This window comes from Natrix helvetica (assembly GCF_964273705.1).
Source record: "Natrix helvetica genome assembly, chromosome: 5".
NCBI classification, from domain to species: domain Eukaryota; kingdom Metazoa; phylum Chordata; class Lepidosauria; order Squamata; family Natricidae; genus Natrix; species Natrix helvetica.
In genome coordinates this window covers 150234872-150250817 of record NC_138551.1, presented here as the reverse complement: position 1 = coordinate 150250817, position 15946 = coordinate 150234872, and the positions used below count along the sequence as shown (strand labels likewise).

General features: G+C 45.8%; 1 protein-coding gene across 1 annotated transcript; it reads right to left on the bottom strand.

The window, feature by feature from the left end:
• Positions 1 to 1314: 1314 nt before the first annotated feature.
• Positions 1315 to 14086, bottom strand: GABRD (gamma-aminobutyric acid type A receptor subunit delta; the record flags this gene model as incomplete). The annotated part of the gene is made up of 8 exons (XM_081955097.1): positions 1315 to 2574; positions 3732 to 3943; positions 5552 to 5707; positions 7374 to 7511; positions 9781 to 9863; positions 10976 to 11196; positions 12407 to 12474; positions 13939 to 14086. Coding segments are annotated over 8 exons (1320 nt in total), but the record flags the coding sequence as incomplete, so codon positions are not given.
• Between the last annotated feature and the right edge of the window lie 1860 nt (positions 14087 to 15946).

The window sequence follows — 15946 nt, the reverse complement described above, 5'->3', positions numbered from 1 at the left end:
CACACAAAAAAACACCGCCCACCCCAATGGTAAAGGCAGCCTGCCTCGTTCCCTTCCCCGCCGTCCCTTTAGCGAGGGCTGGCAGGTGGGAGGGGAGAAGCGAGACGCGCATCCTAGCGCTACCAGAGACTGACAGCTCCGCTGCGTTCCTCGCCCTTTCGCCCATTGAATCCTCTTGTAAAAAAATCTTGCGAGTTGAACTCATGAGGGTTTTTTTACAAGGGGATTCAATGTGCGAAATGGTGAGGAACGCAACGGAACTGGAAAGGTAAGAGGCGCGCTTCGCTTCTCCCCCCCCCACACCTGGCACCCCTCGCTAAAGGGACAGCGGGGAAGGGAACCAGGCAGGCTGCCTTTACCATTGGGGTGAGGTGGGCGGTGTTGGGCCGCGAGGCGCGCCTCTTACCTTTCCAGCTCTGTCGCGTTCCTCGCCATTGTGTTCAGGGAAGCCCCTGGTAAAAAAAAAAACCCTCACGATTTCAAGAAGTTTGATTGAACTCGCGAGAAGGGTTTTTTTTTTACCAGCCGCTTCCCTGAGCACAATGGCGAGGAACGCGACGGAGCTGGAAAGGTAAAAGGCGTGCCTCGCTTCTCACCTGCCCCAGAAAATAATAAGCCCTCCCCTATAATAAGCCCAAGGCCATATTTCGGGGGGCAAAAGAAAATAAGACCCTGTCTTATTTTCGGGGAAACACGGTATCTTCTTTCTATCTATCTATCTATCTATCTATCTATCTATCTATCTATCTATCTATCTATCATCTATCTATCTATCTATCTATCTATCTCTATCTTCTATCTGTGTCTGTCTATCTATCTATAACTATCTACTATTGTCTATTTATCTTCTATCTATCTATCATCTATCTATCTATCTATCATCTATCTATCTATCTATCTATCTATCTATCTATCTATCTATCTATCTATCTATCGTATCTATCCGTCCGTCCATCCATCCATCCATCCATCCATCCATCCAGTATTTGTGTATGTGTATATGGTATTATATAACCTTTCATGTGTACATTTCATGTCAACTGCATCTATTTGCTATGAAAGGAAAGTGTGTGCAAATTGAAATTAACAATGATAATAATAATAAGCTTAAGGAACTCCCAATTGCAAAACAAATGCTTTTGAAACAACGTTGGTATTTCTGCCTATTTGGTAAGGCATTCAGGCTGGAAAACTCAGGCATCCTTACATGTCTCCAGGGGGAAAAAAAAGATTACTTGGGTTATTAATAAGATTCAAATGACTTGTTAGCATGGCTTATTTAAAAATGAGCGACACAAGCTTTTGCATTTTTAAAAGAATTGTTAGGGTTTGGGGTCTCGTAGTGAGCTACATTTCAGCAAAAAAAAAAATTTTTTTTTTTTGCTGCAGGGCCTGTTTCATATTCTCAGCTAGGTTTGTTCTAAATCCTTTGTGCGAAAACAAAAGGTACATTAAAAATCACGAAGACCCAAATTGGGAATATTATCTTCCCTGTCCAAATCCGAAAGCGGCATAGAATAAATAATTAAAAGGTAAGGAAATCATTTCAAAATTACCAAATATAAATGATCATGCCATGACTTCTATCGCGAACTTTGCAGCCAAGGAGGGCAAGGAGTGTGGTAATGCTACAGATAAAAAATAAATAAAAGAGAAATTCTGCAAAATTTCAACCAGCCCATCTTTGAGTAGTTGAAAGCTGAAAATTGTCAAAAGCTTTAAAATCAAGAGCAGCTGCTCCATACAACTCAAAAAAAAATTGTCCGTTTCATTTCATACCGTGCGTGATGTCCCAGCTGAATTATTGCCCAGATAATAAATTTCTCACAAGAAATTGTGTCCTGCTTTCACAACAAATTATTTCAGATATATTCCTGATATATCGGAGGCTCCAAAGTCTTAATCCAGAAATTGGCACAGTTAATGGAGAAACGAGAGACATTACTTCGAGGCTGGTCAAATCTTGGCAGAACCGTTTGTGCCCTCCTGGGGGGAAAACACTGTCATTTGGGTTCGCCAAGGAAGTGAAACAAAATCAGATGATAAAGTGAGCCGTTCTTCCTTTGCCTTCGTTGTCAACAAAACTATTTCCTCCTCCTTGGGGGGTGGAAGAGGCAAACGAAACAAACATCTGTGCGTGCAAAAGACCAGTTTGGCTCTGGAACAGCTGTGCTGAAAAAGCGCTTCCCAAGCTTGGCTCCGCTCGTGGGACATTCTCCCGATTGTCCTCAAGCTCCTGCAGGGAAGGGCGGAGGAACGGCTGGATGCCCTTTGGGATCCTCACATGGTGTAGGCCACCCAATAGATGACATTGACTGCAGCAAAGGCCGCTGGGAAAACCGCCCTGGCGTAGATATCGATGGTGTCGGCATCGATGGGTTTGAAAAGAGACTTTAGGCCACTTTTGGGCTTTGGCGCACCCCCTTTCTTGGTGTCCCCCATTTCTATTTCAGCTGAGCCGTACGAGCCAGACAGGTGCCGGGGCTTTCGGCGGTGCCTGCTGGACATGGCCAGCTCCTGGTTGACTCCAGCAATCGAAAGAGAAAACATAACAATGGCGTTTTTCACATTGACCTGAAAAGGGAAAGAGGGCAGGTAAAAATTGGGAAGATGGCCAACCGGAAGCCCAGCTTCTCCCCAACCTGGGTAATCCAAAACATTCTGGCCTACGAAAATAGACCTGGACTAACCTGGTGGCATAAATAGCTTTTGCAAACTGTTACAGAAAGAAAGTTGTGGGTTTGTTGCCTAAGCCAAGATGGCTGGATTTATAAACCCTTCCTAACCGAGTGTCAGCCCTGGATGAATCTGGCTGGAGGTGTGGGGGGGGGGGAATAATTAGCTGGGGTTTTGTAGCTGTTGTGGTCTGCCAGTGGCCTGAGGAGTTGGCAGCAGAGTCGGAGAGTGAGGAGGTTGGGGAGGAACATGGGCCAGTCCTGGGTGCTGAGGAAAGCTCAGACGAGGGCTCTGTGTAGGAGGCAGAGAGGGAGATAGACATCAGTGAGGCAGAGGAACAGCTGGAGCCTGTTCCCAGTGTGCGCATGCGCAGAGCTGCCAGAAGACAAGAACAACTAAGAAAGCAGGGTCAACTTAAGAGTAAAGCCACACCTTGGAGGTGATTGGCCCCTTCCATAGGAAACCCAAGAGGAACGAACAGGGAGGGGGCTTTTGCAGGAAACCATTCATTCGGTCATGTCAAGAGAGGAAAGTTCTGTTTGTAATTATAAGACACTCTGTGCCAGGTTTGCCTCGCCCTGCAGTTGGGAACTAGTTAGCTGGCAATGCTCCAAAGGAGATAAGGTGTGTGTATATAAACATTCCTCAGAAAGACTGTTTGCTAAGCCTTTCTGACTGTGGATGAAAAGAATACACAGTCGTGTAAATAAAAAAGGTTTTGCAGGGACCAAGACTTTGCTTCTTGCTTTCTAAGAAAGCCTAGGTCAGAACAGTAGCCAAAACAATAAGGTTTTCCTGTGGGAACAAAGGACATTCTCACAGGTGGCTGGCCAGAGGAGGAGCGAAGTAACCAAGCAACCGGCCAGCAACTGGATTGGACAGTGTGACCACCTGGGGGGAGGAAAAGGGAAAACTTTTACTTTTAACTTTCAGAGTCAGCTTTCACCAGTTGCGCCAATACGATGTATCCAACTAAACACATGAATGCCATCAAAAGCTAGCTTTGGGCCCCATCCAAGCTAAGAAATGGGTCTTAGCCATACGCTTATACTGGCCTCTTCTCCTTGCCTGGTGGTCTTCAGTTTGTCTTTCTGCTTTTTCATATAGTCGGCATTGAAATGGGCGAAGGCATACTCCACCAGTGCAGCGAAGACGAAGACGTAACAGATCCAGAAGTAGACGTCCAACGCTTTTATGGCCGAAGCCCTAGGAAGGGAAGAACGAGCGCTCACCATCAGGGTGGTCATGGTAAGAACTGTGGTTATGCCTATGAGAAAGAAAAAAAAAAAATTAGCGCCTAGGGGGAGCATATTCCCCCCCCAAAAAAATATAACACAGAGGCCTTCCCACTTAGAGTAGTAAGAATTTTATTTACGCCAATGTCAGGGTTCCAAGTAATACACCCATGGTGAACAAAACTCCAAGGCGGGTAGATTCCTCATAAAATAGTTTTATTTGGATAGATCATACTAGCTGGAGACTCGCGCTTTGCGACAAAACTACGTGATCGGGCAATGCAGGAGAAATCTGATTCAATCCATTGGCCTAGTGGTGGTCGGTGACTGAAACACATAAGAGTATATTGCTCCCACCGCCTTGAGTCCGGAAGCAGTTCCATGGGTGGAAGGCGTAGACATTTTGGTGAGGTACCGACGTTTAGTCCTGTAAGGAGCCCCAGACCGCTCCTGAGTGAAGGACTGGAACGTCTGCCAGTTTGAACTGAGCTAACGGAATGTGAGGCAATTGGCAGTTGGAACAGAGTTCTTTTCAGGTGGGGAGGGGGAGTAGAACGCCTTAGCATCAGAGCGTGTTAATTAGTATATAAGAAATACTAATGAACTGATGGTCGGTTCAAAATATCCTTTCTTAGCAAGCACGTAGAAGCCAACAGGAACATACGTGACAAACTTCAAGTTTGTAGGCTTTACGATTCTGGAGATTCTGTGATGAGTGAGTCATATTTGGCTCTTACATATATATAGATTGGCACAGTTCTGGGGAAAACTGACTCTGAAGGTTCCTGCGGTTTTCACCTAATTAAAACTCAAAGTTTTTCCTCCTCCCCAAACAATTAAAATGGGTAGAACCAACTGTCTCGCATGCTGATCTAGATGGACTAACCATCTGACTCATACAGGGATGTTTTGTCTGAGTTCAACCACCACAATTTATTTATTTAACCAACTTGGCTCAGGATTATTATTTTTTATTCTGTTAGAAGCACACCAAAGTTAGCTAAGGATGTCTAACCCCCCCCCCCCATCTTTGATCTACTTCTGACTAACACTAGTCCAAGGAGACAGAAAATTAGGTAAAGACAAAGGTTCCCCTTGCACATGTGTGCTAGTCGTTCCTGACTCTGGGGGGGCGCTGCTCATCTTTGTTTCAAAGCCGAAGAGCCAGCGCTTTCCGAAGACGTCTCCATGGTCATGTGGCCAGCAAGATTCAGTGCCGAAGAGCGCACAGAATGCTGTTCCTTTCCCACCAAAGGTAGTCCCTATTTTTCTACTTGCTTTCGAACTGCTAGGTTGGCAGAAGCTGGGACAAGTCACAGGAACTCACTCTGTTACGCAGCGCTAGGGATTCAAACCGCCGAACTGCCGACCTCTTTCTGATTGACAAGCTCAGCGCCTTAGCCCCTGAGCCACCCCGTCCCTTGACAGAAAATTACTTACTTGCTTTTTCAACCTTGGATTCTCGGGAGCTTAAGATAACACACACATCACACTCCTCCTCCTCCTCACAACAAACCTGTGAGGCAGGTGAACTCAGAATTTCAGTTAAATCCTCCACAATCCCTTATCCAGCACTCTATTCAATGCACCACCCCAGCTCCAAAGGGCTTTGTCAAAAGCAGGCGGAGTCCTCTTTTTACCTAGGGAGACCCGTGCAGGTACAGCTGACTGGCTGATCCAAAAGGAAACCCAGGACATGGCCACCAAGAGGATGGAAGGCACGTAGGATTGGATGATGTAGACCCCTCGATTCCGCCTCAGGTGGAAGTGGAGACTCAGACGGGGGAACTGGCCCGCTGCAAAATGGAGAGTATTTTTTTTAAAGTCTTTTTTTGGGGGGGGAGGAGAAAGGTTGTTGTCCTTTTATCCTGCTCCCATTATTCCCTTTGGTTTTTTTTCCTCCACCCAGTTTCTTTGCTCTTGCACTTCTTTCCCCATCTGTTAACGGAAAAATAAAGCTTCTGGAGAAGTTTCCATAACTCTGCACAGGTACAGTATAGGTGGTACCTAGCTCAATAGTAGTAACTGTGAAAGGGATCTTGGAGTCCTAGTGGACAACCATTTAAATAGGAGCCAGCTGTGTGCAGCAGCTGCCAAAAAAGCCAACACAGTTCTAGGCTGCATCAACAGAGGGATAGAATCAAGATCACGTGAAGTGTTAATACCACTTTACAAGGCCTTGGTATTCTTATAAAGAATACTGCATTCAGTTTTGGTCGCCACGATGTAGAAAAGATGTGGAGACTCTAGAAAGAGTGCAGAGAAGAGCAAGAAAGATGATGAGGGGACTGGAGGCTAAAGCATATGAAGAACAGTTGCAGGAACTGGGTATGTCTAGTTTAATGAAAAAAAGGACTAGGGGAGACATGATCGCAGTCTTCCAATATCTCAGGGGTTGCCCCAAAGAAGAGGGAGTCAAACTATTCTCCAAAGGATCTGAGGACAGGATAAGAAGCAACGGATGGAAACTCAACCAGGAGAGAAGCAACTGAGGAGAAATTTCCTGACAGTGAGAACAATTAATCAGTGGAACAGAATTTGCCTCTAGAAGTTGTGAATGCCCCAACACTGGAAGTCTTTAAGAAGATGTTGGATAACCCTTTGTCTGAAGCGGTGTAGGGTTTCCTGCCTAGGCAGGGGGTTGGACTAGAAAGGCCTCCAACTCTGTTATTTAATTCTTATTTAATGCTTCACTTTTAAACAGAGAACCCACATGCCACACTAAATCATGGTTGGTTACATCATCAGTGGGGGTTAACCCATCAACTGCGGATTACAAGCCATGATAGGGAAAAAAAATTAGGCCACCTCAAGCCGCTTCATAGGTAGACTTCTGCTTACCAGTGTGAAGCTCCTGCTCTGCATTTTGTGAACTGTTGCTCCTAGCTACGTATGTTGTGTGTGAGTTTAGCCGTATAAAGAGCAAACCATGATTAAAACTTACTTATCATCCTGAACGAGCCCTGTGTTTTAAAGCCCGAGACTTATCTTTTAAAATGCCATTTTTACGCATCCTGGTGCATCGGGCCTTGTGGCTTGTTCAACCCCGCTAGTTTCCTATCTCCTTAATAAATATGCTAGTCCAGCGATGGAGAACCTATTCGACACCGAGCGCCAAAAAGGGAGCTTGCGCTGGGCCGCAACCCGGAAGAGGAGCTGCCCAGGGGGCATGCGCGTGCTGGAAAATGAGCTTCTAGTTTCCAGCCTGCGCATGAATGCTGGCCAACTAGTGTTCCACTTACTGGCACACACGCACCCAAGACGATCAGCCGGAAAATGGAAGACCAGTTCTTCCACTTTCCAGCACAGCTGCATGCACGAAGGCAGGCTGATCGTCGTGCGCGCATACGTGCCAGAAACCCGGAAGAGGAACAGGCTACTTCAGGCGCGCATGGCGTAGGTTCGCCCACCACAGTGCTAGTCAATAATCAGCCTTTAAGTAACGGCAATGATTTTACTTACCCGATTTGAAGTTCATAAGTTCAGTAGTGAATTGGTAGTTGATAATGGTGAACTGAGCAAGCTGCAGCTGATCCAAGCCGTGAATTTCCTCTTGGTTCTCACACCAGTGGTAGACAATGTCCTCGGAGGAGTAGCCATCTGTTTAAAAAAATAAAAAAATCCCGAATCAATGCAGGTGCATAAAGAGGGAGGTGAAAACGGGGTTAAAACAAAACCTGTTTTGTTTTAAATAAACCTTTTCATGTGAAGATAGAAGTTTCCTTCCCGCTAAACCAGGGGTGTCCAAACTTGGGAACTTTAAGACTTGTGGACTTCAACTCTCAGAATTCCCCAGCCAGCCATGCTGGCTGGGGAATTCTGGGAGTTGAAGTCCACAAGTCTTAAAGTTCTCAAGTTTGGACACCCCTGCGCTAAACCCAACTTCTGGTGACTGCATAAACATGTCCGTGTGTTTTTTCGGACCACTGTCCAAACATTATTTGCTCTTAACCGTCAATCCGTTTTTATTTCATCACAGGTCAGCTTGTTCTTTTTTAAAAAAAAGTTTTTAATTTTATTTATACAATCATATCGTCTTTGCAGCACATTTCACATCTTTTACATGTCCATTGTGTTACCTTTATCAATACATATATATCTTATATAACTATATCCATATCTATATCCATATTTTATACCTCTTATTTCGTACATACTATATACATTTGATCCTCTCATATTTCTTATATCAGGTACAATCTATCTTGTATTTCCCCCTCTTATTGATTCTGTGGTTTTGTACTTGTTTTGTAGTTTCTTGATCTACAAGAAACTACAAAACTTTTCTTTCTTACTATCCTGGTTTTTTCCCCTCTTCCCTCTAGCTAATTATACCATAATTCCCACACTAAGTAGTACTCTGATTCCTCTTCGTCTTTTAGCTCTTTTGTGAGTCTGTCCATTTCGGCGCATTCCAATTTTTTTTTTATCACATTGTCTTCCTTTGGTGTATGCTTGTTTTTCCAATTCTGTGCATATGAGATTCTTGCTGCCGTGGTTATATGTAGAATTAGATATTTGATTTTCTTCTCATACTTCCCCTTAACTATTCCTAATAAAAATACTTCAGGTTTTAGTTCTATTTGATGTGCAGTAATCTCTTCAAGCCAATCTTTTATTTTTGCCCAATATTTTGTTTTGCGGCCTCGCACGTCACCTTGTTCTTAACCACTTCAGTATTGCTTCCACTTCCCACACTCAAACATGAGTTTGATTGTTCCATATATTGCTCATTTGCTGTGATCCCCTTCCAGGTTATCTGTTTTTCCCCATTTCCCTCCTTAGCCTACAAACCTGGAATCTTCCATCCTATTCGTAATTAGATCCTAATGAAATTTGGAATTTCATTCCTAATGAAATCCAATGGTGAAAAGAGTAAGGTTCTACATTTAGGCAAGAAAAACCAAATGCACAGGGACAGTAGGTGGTACCTTGCTCAACAGTAGTAACTATGAAAGGGATCTTGGAGTCCTAGTGGACAACCATTTAAATAGGAGCCAGCCGTGTGCAGCAGCTGCCAAAAAAGCCAACACAGTTCTAGGCTTCATAAACAGAGGGATAGAATCAAGATCATGTGAAATGTTAATACCACTTTATAAGGCCTTGGGAAGGCCACACTTGGAATACTGCATTCAATTTTGGTCGCCACGATGTAGAAAAGATGTAGAGACTCTAGAAAGAGTGCAGAGAAGAGCAACAAAGAGGATAAGGGGACTGGAGGCTAAAACATATGAACGGTTGCAGGAACTGGGGATGTCTAGTTTTAATAGAAAGAAGGACTAGGGGAGACATGATAGCAGTCTTCCAATATCTCAGGGGCTGCCCCAAAGAAGAGGGAGTCAAGCTATTCTCCAAGGCACCTGAGGGTAGAACAAGAAGCAATGGGTGGAAACTAATCAAGGAGAGAAGCAACTTAGAACTGAGGAGAAATTTCCTGACAGTGAGAACAATTAATCTGTGGAACAGAATTTGCCTCCAGAAGTTGTGAATGCCCCAACACTGGAAGTCTTTAAGAAGATGTTGGATAGCCATTTGTCTGAAGCAGTATAGGGTTTCCTGCCTAGGCAGGGGGTTGGACTAGAAGACCTCCAAGGTCCCTTCCAACTCTGCTATTGTATTGTATAGTAGCCTGCAGTACTGCACTCTAACAACTGCACCATTATGGCTTATGACTGATCAACTATAAATATGAGATTCACCAAACTAACTAGCCACCATTGGTCCATAACCAAACCGACTACTATAGATTTCAGCATCTGGCCCTGTTTTGTTTCCCACTTTTCCAAAGAAAATTGATTCAAAAGCATACGAAGTCATATCCCTTCTTCTCCCCAGCTTGTGCGATTTGTGATTTGTGTGTTAAACTCACAGCTTTCCAAGTCTAGCATGCATTCCTGTTCATCCATTGGATACTTGGTGAGATCCATGTCACAGGCCACCGTAGCGGTAATCCTGCACCAAACAAAGAGAGAGAGAAACACACCACTCTTAACATTCAAACATCTCTCTGCTTACCTTCCACACTTAGGGTAGGGTTTCCCATCCTTGGCCATTTCTAGGTATGTGACAATGGTGGAATTCACATACGTTTACCACCGGTTTGCAAATGTGAGCGTGCACTCACATATGTGCCCAGCATCAAAAACAAGACTACATAGGATGTTTTGGAGCTCTACCAGGTCGCCGTTACCTGTTGTGGCCTGCCAGCAGCCAGTAGAGCTGGCAGCAGAGTTGGAAAAGAAGGTGGTTGGGAAGGAACATGGGGCAGTCCTGGAGGGCTGGGGAAGGCTCGGATGAGGGCTCTGCATTGGAGGCAGAGATGGGGCCGAGGCCGTCTGGCAGTTCTCAGCTGCCTTCGGTGCTAGACAGCAGTGAGGCAGAGGAACAGCTGGAGCCTTTTCCCAATGTGCGCATGCGCAGAGCTGCCAGAACAGCTAAGAAATCAGGGTCGACTTGGGAGTAAAGCCACAGGTGGACGGTGAATGGCCCCTCCCATAGGAAGTAAAAGAGGAGCGAAAGGGGAGGGGGCTTTTGCAGGAAACCATTCTTTCATTTGTTTCAGGAGTGTGAAGATCTGTCCGTGAATCTCAGAGACCCTGTACCCAGTCTTTCCTTGCACAGCAATGCGTTTGAAAAATATTTACATGGCAGCTTTCCAAACTAGATGAAGTCTGTGATCATAAATTCACCTTTGAAAGACTGTTTTACCAGACTTTTGCTGAATGCAAATAAGAGGAATTCACATTCGTTTAATAAAAAGGGTTTTGTCGGGACCAGAACTCTGCTTCGTGCTTTTTGGGGAAGCCTAGGTCAGAACATTACCAGCTCGGGCAAACTGGTCCGAACTGGCTGAATATCACCTCTGGTATGTGGACTTCAAATCCCAGAATTCCACATGGCCACTGAGGAGAATTATAGGAGCTGAATCCCCAATATCTCGCTATTCCTGAGATTGGGGTTAGAGGAACTTCCTCTAACCCCAAACTTCCTCAGTCTTAGAGGAACTTCCTGCCGTTTCACTACCCGCTAAATACAACTCTGGCCACAAAAATTGTCATTTTTACCTGATGCTGTAAAGAATGACTCCATCGGGCTGCAGCCTAATCAGCTTATTCTCCACTGTGACGTCATGAAACCAGGCTGACTTAGCGTTGACTATAAACGTATCCGGCACCCAGAGTTTGTCCACAAAACGGCTATCCAAGCCCAACGTTTCGTTGGTCTGGTTGTACGACAGCCGGTGGTCCCGCCAGCTTTGGTGCAGAAAAATCGTCATGGTGTATTCCTAAAGACAAGAATTAACAGAGCGATTTTTTTTTAAAAAAAAATTCCCTTAAAAAAGATGGCCGTGACAACTTCCGTGGCCCAAACAGGAGCATTTTGCATTTTTCTGTCATATTTCTAACAGCTTATTCTTAAACTAGCTGATAACTTATTGCTGCCTGAGTATTTATTTATCCCAACCCTCCTTCCATGAACACTGCCGCAATTTCTAATGTTGGGTTTTCCCCCTTACCAGACGGAGCACCCTTGTGGAGTACATGGCAACTCCAAAGCACTGTCCATTAGAAGCCATTTTAAGACAGTACGGTAGAATCCATTTTATGGCACAACAGGCTGTATCTTAAAAGAACACACACCCTGGGGGGTGTTAGGGGTGTCTTACCCCCATAGTATTTGTTTCCAGAGGGTAAGTCATCTGTGTACCAAGTTTGGCTGAAATTGCACGAGGCATTCCAGCGTTATTCTGGAACACACACAGCTGTTTTTATATATATAGATTAGAAATTTCTAGGTAGTCTATAAAAACAATTGCCATTTTCACTTGTTCCGACCTAGGTTTCCAGAAGCACAAAGCCAACTCCTCATCCCAGTAAAACCCCTTTTATTTAGGTTAAAGGGAATTCCGCTCCAGCAAAGTCCCGACCAACAGTCTTTCAAGCGATTTCACAACTACAGACCTTCATCGGGCTTGGAGAGCTGCCAGGCCAATATCTTCCAAACACCGCGCTGTAGCAGCAATTACTTGGCAAGAAGTCAGGAACAGATCTTCACCCTAACGAATTGAACTAATTGTCTCCTGCAAACTCCACTCCCCTTCCGTTCCTCTTTATTCCCTATGAGAGGGGCCATTCACCATCCACCTGTGCCTTTACTCCCGAGTTGGCCCTTGTTCCTTAGCAATTCCCTTCTCCTGGCAGCTCTGCACATGCGCACCTTGGGAACAGGCTCCGGCTGTTCTTCTGTCCCACTGATGTCTGACTCCAAAGGCAGCTGATAACTGTCAGACAACCCTGGCCCTATCTCTACCTCCGACACAGAGCCCTCATCAGAGCTTTCCCCAGATTCCAGGACTGGCCTATGTTCCTCCCCAACCTCCTCACTGTCTGAGTCTGCCACCAGCTCTGCTGGCTGCTGACGGGTCGCAACATCACCATCAGAAAAACAAAAGTGGTGTCACTGTGTCTGGTTTAGCTCTGATGGTGCTCACTCACCATGTTGGCTTCAGAGATGTGGTCGATGCTAGCCACTTCGATGGCCAAAGCCACATTAACAGGAGGCCCTGGATAGAAAAGACGAAGAGAGAGATTAAAGCAGAGGCACTGGAATTCCCCTTCATCCTAGGCCAACTTATTTGTATCTCCTACCTAAATTAGAGTAACTGTATTTTGTGGAGTATAAGACACACCTTTTTCCCCCTAAAAGAGTGTGAAAATTTGGGTGTGTCTTATACACTGAATGTAGCCCCACCCACCCACCGTCCCTCACCCTTTGGCTTCTGCCTCCCAGCAATTTACCTCTTTGCAGCAAACGGGGAAAACGGGGCTTGCGGAGGCTGCAATAGGCTATGGCAATCCCTGCAGCCTGAAACAGCTGACGATCAGGAGGCACGCTTAAACTGAAAGTGAAACTTGCTGTTTGCTGCAAGGAGGCATATTGCTGGGAGGCAGAAGCAAAAAAAATTTCTTGTGCTAATCAAGCTGTTTGCTGTTTGCTGCAAGAAGATAAGTCAATAACTATAAATCCCTATAGAATGTTCAAATTATTAGACTTACTTTTTAAAGACTGCTTTATTATTGTTCTAAAAAGCTTAACAAAATGAAGAAGCTTTTAAAAATACACGCTTGACCTGAAGAGGCCCAGTGCTATTGTATCTTCTTTTAAATAGCAGAGAATAGCTATACTTCCAGAAAGCACATCAATTTTAACAGCATCCGTACAAGTATAGTCTGAAATGTTACACTACAAACAATGTGTATTGTCTGTACTGTTTGCTGTTTGTTGCAAGGAGGTAAATTGCTGGGAGGCAGAAGCAGATTTTTTCCCCCTTGTTTTCCTCCCCAAAAGCTCGGTGCATCTTATACTTTGAAGCGTCTTATACTCCGAAAAATACGGTATGCATGAGTGAGTAGAAAAAGTTATGCCCTGAATCAGATGAGACCACATTAGCCCCGTAGCTCATCTCGGTGGGCATTATTTTAATGTGTTTTTAATTTGTAAATGTTATTTATTCACTTTGCATCGCAGTACATTTTTTACAACTCCTTCCTGACCATCGTGGATAATAGGAAGGGATTAAAAAGTGTAGCCCTATAGCAGAAGTGGTATTCAGCCAGTTCTGGCGGGTTCTGGAGAACCAGTAGCGGAAATTTTGAGTAGTTCGGAGAACCGGCAAATAGGCTGGCCCCCCCCCTGCTGCCTCCCAGCTGATCTTGTTTTGTTGCCCTGAACAGGAGAACGGAGCTGGAAAGCAGGTTAGTGGGGTGGGGAGGGAATGGGGATTTTGCAATAACCTTCCACTAGAGTGGGGAGGGAATAGGGATTTTGCGGTATCCTTCCCCCGGGAGTGGGGAAGGAATGGAGATTTTGCAGTAACCTTCCCCTGCTATGCTCACAAAGCCACGCTCACAAAGCCACACCATGCCCACAAAGCCACGCCCACAGAACCGGTAGTAAAAAAATTTGAATCCCACCACTGCCCTATAGCTGATATGTAAATAGTACATCCAGTGCCAAATCACCTTACCTCCAATTCCTGGCCTAAAATTCCGGGCGTATCCTTTAATCAGGTCATCCAAATTAGGCAGCCAAGATATTTCTATGTTTGACCCGATATAATCTCCAATGTCATTCAGGGCTCTCCATTGGAAGAACAAAAGAGGCAAAAGGGAAGATTATTAGAAAGAAAACCAAGCAAACAGCACTTTTCCTGTTACGAAGATTCAAACGTGGCTGGATATTTAAAAATGACTGTTAACGGGCTTTAGTCGGAATGTATTGACTGCTCCCTTGGAAAACCTGCTTTTGGTAATGTGTTGTATGTTGTTATTACTTTGAATCCTGCTGAATCAGTCACTGTGCTTTCTGAACGTGATTGCTGCTGCAAACTCGGACCAGCCAGGTCAGCTTCAGCACTTATTGCAGCCTGATTCAGCACAGCTGATTGGCGGGTGGATGGGACTGCCGGAATACCCCCCAATCAGCTGTTCCACGCTGCAGGGATTGCCCCGGACCGTCGCTACCTCCGTGCCTCGCGTTTTTTGGCCTCTGGCAGGGGTGGCTGGGGCTACATTCGGTGTATAAGACGCACCCAAATTTTCACCCTCTTTTTTGGGGGGGAGGGGGAAAAGGTGCGCCTTATACTTTGAAAAATACGGTAGTGGGAGGAGAGAGAAAGGAAAACAAGATTTGCAGCCCACCTCTTTTCCTCAAACACATATCGCAAGCATAAATTGAAACTGTATCCGAGGAAAAATGACTCATTTCTACCCAATTACTGTTCCAAGGTTTAATAAGTCACTGCGTGAAAAGCTGCCAGAAACCAAGGAGTCATGGGGTGGGGAATGGGGGGGGGGGGCTAGGAAGAGGAAAAGAGAGAGGCAGAGAAGCTGACGGCACCCCCAGATTTTGTTTTGGGTTTTTATCCCCCCTCCTCTGTCCTCTTTTTTTTAAAAGTCTAGGGCCGGGATGGCGAATCTATGGCACGCATGCCACAGGTGTCACACGGAGCCATTTGTCAGCATGCGCACGCTGGCCAGCTGAGTTCATCCTTTTTTAAAGCCATTTTGCGCCCTCCCCAGGCTCCAGAGGCTTTATAGGAGCCTGGGGAGGGCAAAAAAAGCCCACCCGGACACCCTTCGGAGGCTTCAGGAGCTTCCCCGAAGCCTCCGGAGCGCAAAAAAACGGCCCTATGGGCAAACCGGAACTTCGGGAATGGACTTCCGGTTTGCTCATAGGGTCAGTTTAAGCCCTCCGGAGCCTTCAAGGGGCTTCAGGAGGCTTCCCTGAAGCCTCCCCGAGGGCTTAAACCGGCCCTACGAGCAAACCGGAAGTCACTTCCGGTTTACTCGTAGAGTCATCCTTAGTCCTCCGGGGGCTTCAGGGAAGCCTCCTGAGGCCCCTGACGCCTCGGGGGGGAGAAGGGGGGCTGTTTTCGCCCTCCCCAGGCTCCTATAAAGCCTCTGGAGCCTGAGGAGGGCGAAAAAAAGCATGGAAAAAATGGGGGGGGGAGTGCCTCTCATGCGTGCACGCGCACTGGGGGGGTCTTGCGTTGCATTATGGGTGCGGCACGCCCGCCACGACCCCCCTGCACTCCACCCCCCTTATGGCACCCGAGCCAAAAAAGGTTCGCCATCGCTGGTCTAGGGGAATCTCTCATTTCTTTGAGTACATACCTGGCCTCATTTTAGTATTTAGTGTTTTAGAGCCACGGTGGCGCAGTGGTTAGAGTGCAGTACTGCAGGCTACTTCTGCTGACTGATGGCTGCCTGCAATTTGGCAGTTCGAATCTCACCAGGCTCAAGGTTGACTCGGCCTCCCATCCTTCCGAGGTCGGTAAAACGAGGACCCAGATTATTGGGGGCAATAGGCTGACCCTGTAAACCGCTTAGAGAGGGCTGTAAAAGCTCTGTGAAGTGGTATATAAGTCTTAAGTGCTGTTGCAATTGCTATCCAGTGGTCATCTTCCCATTCAATTCAAGCAATTACAATCAGTTGGTAGGTAGAACTAAATTTTGGCCCACGGTACAACTATG